At 35.9% G+C, this 7,585-nt stretch overlaps 1 protein-coding gene across 1 annotated transcript in view; it reads right to left on the minus strand.

Annotated features, from left to right (window-relative positions):
- Window positions 1-7,254: 7,254 nt before the first annotated feature.
- The window catches only part of LOC117119056, a 33,221-nt gene continuing 32,890 nt past the window's right edge, over window positions 7,255-7,585 (minus strand). The window contains exon 7 of the mRNA XM_033263865.1: window positions 7,255-7,383. Coding sequence (XP_033119756.1) covers window positions 7,255-7,383 — 129 coding nt within the window. The remainder of the gene's footprint in view (window positions 7,384-7,585) is intronic.

Below are 7,585 nucleotides of genomic sequence, written 5' to 3' on the forward strand. Positions count from 1 at the left end.
TATACATATATACATTATCTTTCTACACATCTAGATGTGTATAAGAGACAGATATACTATAGTCTGTTTATTATACTGTCGGCATAATGTGGGAACGACTATTAATCTCCGTTCTCATTACAAACTGTTTAGTACTATCAATGTATAGGCCTACCCGATTTTAATTACTCTCATTATAATCCGCATTGTTATTCTTAACTCCTCCCACTACAGTTTATACATTATTGTGTTCCCAGTGCTAAGCAGCAACTTGATTTGAATATTATTTACTATGATTTACCAGCTGCTACCTACAAGCTAATTCGTAGGCTTAATTTTGGCTCCACTATGTGTGAGCCCTCAAGTTGTACGAACTCTCCGAGACTAGTGGCCTTAGATCCGTAATTATATCGTACGGGCCCCTGTGGTCTAAACGGTATGACGCTCGCCGAGATAGCGAGATATTGCGGGCTCGATTCCCACCAGAGACCTCTTTTTCGTACAACTATAATAAGGAACTTTCGTTGAACTATGTTTGATAAGATTTTATATCATCATGTTCCTTGAGCACTGAGTTATTATCTGTTTGATTTATACAGTATTTGTGTTTCCGGTGCTAAGCAGCAACTTATTACGTACAAGCCATATTACTATGTCTATACCCCTCAAGGTGTATGAAGGGAGAAAGACTAGTTAGATAGATCCGTCATGATATCGTACGGGCCACTGTGGTCTAAACGGTATGACGCTCGCCGAGATAGCAAGAGATTGCAGGTTTGAACGAAGCCAAGGTGGTCCAATTGGAGGAGTCTTCAAAGACAGCAAAATGATTTGGGTCTGAATCACGGTTTTCCATTTAGCTATTTTACAAGGCACCATATTTTACAAAATAAATGACGATTTACCGTTTTTCAACAGATTAAAAAAAGAACTTGAAATTATCTTCTTAATATAACTCGATATGCATCCTAATGGCAAAAAATATATGACCTTAGCTCGGTGCACAGAAGTAGATTGTGTATAATCAAGGGCGTCGGAAGCGGTCCGGTTTTGGCCGGACCAATAATTTACAACTCAGTATCGTTTGTAAGCAAAATTGTACTTTCTCTGACGCAACCTCTTCTTTTTTTTTTACAAAATTGAATAACCAGACTTCAAGCAACAAATATTTAAACCAGTCAACCTCGTCTACGTGCTGTCTAGGGGTGGCACCATGATTTTCCCTACGGGGGAAGAGGTCCCCGACGGGAGGGGTGGGGCCGATGCCCTTAACGAGGGGTCAGATTTCCATCACAATAGCAATGTGGTCGAGAGTCGCTTAAAATGCCTCGAATGCGGTCCAGGGGGTGAAGCCCCAAAATTTTTGACAATTTAAGGATTTCAGAGGCTTATTTAATCGATTTTAGAGCCTATTAATATGTAGAAAATACATATAATTTTTTTCTCCCCCCTGAAATTGTGGTTTGTTTCCCCGACGGGGATGGGGTGGGAGGGGAGTGACCCTCCGGTTCCCCGCTGGCGCCACCCTTGAAGCTGTCTGAATTATAGGGGGTTTTTTTACCTGAATGGATGTAATATAAATAACGAAGTACTGGTACTGGGTATTTATATTGCGCCTTTCCCTTGTGGTTATTTAGCGCAAGCCAAACTTCAATAATTTAGAAAAACAATGGTTGAAATAAAATTTGTCATTATTCTGGAATCACAATAGTACAGTCCCACAACAAAAGCAAACCAAAGAATACAAATTACAACTTTGGACAAGTATAATGGAGTGTTATGCTTATTAGTAAGAAATATATCAAAATGTTCCATATGTCATTTATACGGATCAAATAAGTTATCAACTACAACGCTAAACAAAAAAAAAAAAATTTTTTAAATTAAAACATAACTTGCACATTCAGCCTATTGAAAATATGGAACAAATTTGAAATTATTTCATTTTTACTGTAGTTAACTATCAATAGCTTAGGCTTATTTATGAAGATTTGATTCACCACGTAAATTACGTGTTAATTAAATTACGTTACGTTACGTAAATTAAGTTACGTTATTTGACTGCATCTTTAATAAAGCTAGAATTAACTGAATATTTAAAACTGTTAAGAAATAATTCAGTAAAGACCTACCACAAACCTACAGTGGCGGATATAGGGGTGGGGTGAATAACCCACTTCGGTGACCATAAAAAAAAATGGTCACTCTTCTTGTGTGTGTGCTTTTTATGTATACAGTGGAACACGTCCCCAATTATTTTAAGGGGATGGGAGTTTGGTCTCCTCACTTTTCGTCCGCAATGTAATAACGTTGTAAGTCAAGAAGATGCCTGAAAACTGTTGAAATGAACTGCATAAATGACCCAGGTTTTAGAGGGTGTGGACTCACGAAATGTCCCCTCACCATTCGTTCGAAACATATCTGTGCCCTTGCAAAAGCGATCTGTGCCCTTGCCCCACCCCCTTGCGCTTGGTGCTTTGCAAATCGCATTATTCCAATAAAAATTGCTTCCGACGCGCCTGATAATTAATAATGAAGATGAGCGAACCGATGCTCTGGTTTGTAGATTTGTGGTAGGCTATCTCTACTGCAAATATTAGCGAGTCATGAACTGACCTTTAACGTCAACCATCAAACAATACATTATCTGACTAAATGTTTGGCTTAACAATAGCATTGGGTATTGTCATAGATAAATATTGCGTCATGGCTCGTGTCTGACTTGTCCTTCATCATGGAATTTCGTGACATTTTCGTTGCAAACTACCCGGCTAACAATTTGACGTTAGACCTATAATAACTTTACAGTTTTGTGTAACCGCAACGTATATATCCGTAATTTCCAACAAAATATCGTTGCTATTGTGCAACCACATCTACAACGTTCGTGAATTTTGTGTTTGCTGGGTATTTTCAGAGAGTTGTTGGTATTTTTAAGCACTTGACAAATCATTTAGGAATGATTATTGGAAGGCCCACGAGTCAAGTTCTCATTATTTTGTCATAGGCCTAGACGTATATACAGTTTCCATGGCACATACAATGTTAACGCTTTTGTAAATACTCAGGCCCGGTATTCAATTCAATTCAATTTAATTTAATGGATATCACTTTTTGTAACAGTGGCACACGTTAGACAATACCCAACGGTGCATCGAAATATAAGAAAAATAAACTTAAACTTATAAGAGTAAATTAAACTAAAATGTATATGCAAAGTAAAATAATAAAGGAGGGAAGCGATGGGTGTGTACGTCCCCTCGTAAATCGGAAAACGTCTACGTTATAAGACAGACCGACACCTGTCTCTTGAATGTTACGTTACCCTCAATAACTCAAATTTTCCCTTTTAATCACGATAATGGTCCTAATAATTCCTATTAATTTGTGATTTTTGTATAATTATTATTTTTCCAAAACCTGAACTATTTAAGCGATGTTTGTTTAAAAAAAATAAAGTATTAGTATGGGAACCGTTTATTTAAAAAAAATGACCTATCGTATGTCAAAAGTCAAGCTATGGTTAATTGACAACACGTACGTTTTTGAAAATCATGCATTCGATAATTATTGCTCAATATGTAAGTAAATAATATTATCAGAATACTTGAATAATGTACACAACCATGACGTGGGCTGCTTTAATTTCAATAGAGATGGATGGTGAAAGTTCCTAGGATGCTCATCAAAGATAAGCCTAGTTTTTAGAGGTCCTTTAGCCTTTCCATGTGGCCAAATGTACGACTGTAAAAAAAAAAAAGGATTCTGTTTTTCTTATAATCTGTCTTATTTTTCCTTGCTAGGTCCATTTTCCAGTGGCGAACGAAGAGTTAACCGGGGCCGAGAAAGGTTTGAGCCCGTACATTTTACAGTCGATTGAGGGGCACTTCACAGTGAATATGATAACCGTATACGTGTTAGGCCTACTATTACTATAATTTAGTACGAATTCTCTGTGAATTCTATAGCAGTCCTTTACTACAAAATCAAATTAAACCAATATATTTGTCCATTGAACACAAGTAAAATGGAAATTCCACGCAAAAAACTGAAATATCAACATTAAAATATCATTGTAAAAACACTAAAAGTACCGTGAATAATAACATTTGGAAGTTAAGCATTGCTTTAAATTTAAAATGATTAATATATTTTTTTAAATTTAAAATTCAATGAAGATAGAAATTCGTATGTCGGAGTATTTTCATTTCAGTTTATACTAGTGGTACATTTTGGGTCGGGAATTCATATTGCATAAAACATTGTTATGCGAGTCCGCTTGGGACATTCGTGGTGACAAAACGTGATATTACATTGTTTTAATTTGCTAGTTTTTTGTGACTTTTACTGAACCATTGATTGTCAAGGATAATCAAGAGTGCTGTTTATGACTAAGAGTGTCCCCTGGGCCCCTTTGTACTGGTGTCTGGGGCTTCACCCACCCGAGAGCTCATAGGCGAGTCAAGCCTATTCCTATGCGCAGTAAAGGCATGACATACCGTACATAATCAAGAAATAAATGGACTTGAACAAAGAATGTGAAATGACGTAAAAGTGTTTTGGTCAAATAGGGAGATTTTGCAATCTTACGAATGAAAACTATAACGAATACGTCATTATCATTATCGTCAGTCGTGCCTAAAACATGCTTGAGCTGTGAGCTGAATATGATCCTTGATTCATGCAAAAAAGGCATGAGTCAGCGACGTTGTGACAGATAATGCTACTGTAGGGAAAGGGTTGTCTACAAATTTGATGACTTTTAAACCGTATTCGTTATCGTTTTCGTAAGCTTGCGAAAACCCACTATTATCTCGTACGTACGATACGGTATGTACGAGGTTACGAGGTACGAGAATAATATCCAGTATGATGCGCCGACTGCTCAATCGCCTAAGCAGCTAGGCTTTTTACATAACCATCCCCTTATACTCCAATTGCACTCTCAGACTTTTAAATGGTTTTCAAATAAATACTGTAATAAGATTTATAAAGCGCACATATCCACTTCAGTAGTGCTCAGTGTCGTGATAGGAAATGAAAACAAATCTGTCAAGCGGTTTGTTTGCAAGATTGCTGAAAATGTTTGCTATCATATTTGCGGATCTAAGGTTGAAGAGGGAGCGGCTACATAGTGGCATATCGAGGCTGTCACGGGGGTGGGAGGATATGAGTGCTAGTCAGGGGTGTATTCAGGATTTGTTCTTAGTGGGTCGTGATTATAATATTTTAGACCTTTTCAAAATGAAATAACAGCAAGATGTGATTAAAATGTCAATTGTATGTTTGAAGGGGATGGCATGCTCAGTTTCAGAATTGCTTGATATAGATTAGTCATGCAATTATTGGCAAGGTCTTTGGGCTCAATGCTGGTTCTCATCAATGCTTTTTCATTTATGTCATTGTGAAAAGGCCCTAGAAAATAAAGTCTTTGGAAAAAATGTACTTGGACCTTTGAAAAAAATTTTTTTTGAGGGGGGGGACACGTCAACCTTCCCGACCCCCCTTGCATACACCCATGCTGCTATCCTCCATTAGGGAGCTTTTGGTTGCACGACGACGGTAGGATGTAGAACGTAATGACGTCACTAAAAGTCATCTGCGCATGCGAGAACGCTAAGTGACCGTAGATTCTGGAACGCAATTGGCCAAATCTACGTATGCAGGTAGGACGGTCACGCATGAGTGATTCCGTTCTAGCGTCGCACAAATCGAAAGCTCCCTATTATATACTTTGGAAAAAATAGGCACTCGACAAGTACCGGTACTATCTGGTATATTATTGCTATCTAGAATCACGAGTATATTTTCCTCCAGAATTTCAGACATTAACAAAGAGAACCAGCTAAGAGTGACAACGTATAATACAAGAGGCGTAAGACATTTTTTTTTATACAGAAGATGATGCCACTTTAGGAAGACACTTAACATCTTGTGCTTTAATTTTAATCAATCTCAATACTGTATGTCAATGTAATATTTAAACATCAAAGAAAATCGACATATAGAACAATAGGACGACTAAGCATTAGTCAAGAACTACTTTAAGAATCGATCCAAATCACAATATATATTTCTTCAGATAAGTTTACTTATTAACATAAAATAAAATGTAAGATAAACTCAAGAAAATGAAATGGTGATAAAATCAAAAATCGATGGGGCTGCCTATCAGTATCACAAAAATAAGGGGTACTGCCATGTGAACAGACTGATTTGTCGATAAATTCAAATGTACAAAAACAATTATTCCATGTAACGCATGTATTACATACAATGTTAATTAGATATGAATAATTAATCACTACAAATATTAGAAAAAGTGATATTCTGCCAATTAGCATTTGCTATTGCCAAAAAACTTTCAAAATTTTGCATAATCATTAACCTAGTTAATAACAAGTATGTAAGGAGCAATCACCTTTTTGCAAGACAAACATAAGCCTACATACATAATTCCCTACAGTAACCAAGTCACTTGACATGAATTCAACCCAGGCCCCTGCGATTTTCTTCTCCGCTTAGATGCTTTTTGCAAAATAATTTTAATAAATAAGAAAAAAAAAATGTATTTTTCTTTTCCCCCCCCCCCACCACCCCTCCTCTCAAGATATTAAAAAAAGTCTCGCCTAACAGAGAGCTACTGCTAATCACGTAGGGAAAAACATTGTTTCTTTTAAATCTCTTACACAAACACCATCGAAAATACATACTATTTTACAATATCAATAGGTCTGCTATTCCAAGTCTCAAAAATGTTATTGTCAATTTATTTAAAAAAATGTTTATTGCAACCATGTAAACACAATTTTTGTTCATCCATTGTGATATTATATTTCTGTATATTAGCTTCTGATGAATAATTGTATCAATTGTATTTTTGGTTTTCTAAGTTGTTCAATTAACAAAATGGTATGTTAATTTCAATTTGTTTAATTTTTTTGCTTCTCCTACTCGGACTTGTAGTTTTTCGGCATTAAAATAAAGCATATTATTATTAATATTATTATTATTATTGCAAACTTATTAATGAAATGTATGCTCAGTTTATTTTATAAGTTATAGTAACTAGTATTTTTTTATAATAAATATATGAATATTTAATCAAGCCTTCATACCGACATGATATGGTATATTCCAATGTTCTCATACTGTAGCTCAGTTGGTAATGCAACATAACAGTAGTTCGATTCACAGGGTGATAATGGACATATATTTTCTCAGATTAGTAACACACTATAGGTAACAGCAAATTATTTATTCAAAGAGATTAACCTAATATCCATATAAAAGCACATCCATCTTTTGATGTTCTTGCTCTTCAAAGAAGCTGAATAGGGCAGCCCAAACCCACTCCATGATTCTGACCTTCACATTGCTGAAGTTTCTGCGGTGGATCTCTAGCTGTAGATAAAATAATTTCAGTTATGAACAATGAAAAAACATACATCATCCCACAGCTTCAAACCCAAGGTCTCTCACCAATACAGAAAATGTATGTGTGTGTACAGTAATGAATCATGTGACAATGTGAACATAACAATAGGTACAGTAAGTGATAAATACTTTGCTCAAATATAGGATCAAATGATAACGGTATTGAGCA

The sequence above is a fragment of the Anneissia japonica genome, unplaced genomic scaffold (genome assembly GCF_011630105.1).
Source record: "Anneissia japonica isolate Jap-2015-1 unplaced genomic scaffold, ASM1163010v1 scaffold1826_len1998817_cov189, whole genome shotgun sequence".
NCBI lineage: Eukaryota > Metazoa > Echinodermata > Crinoidea > Comatulida > Comatulidae > Anneissia > Anneissia japonica.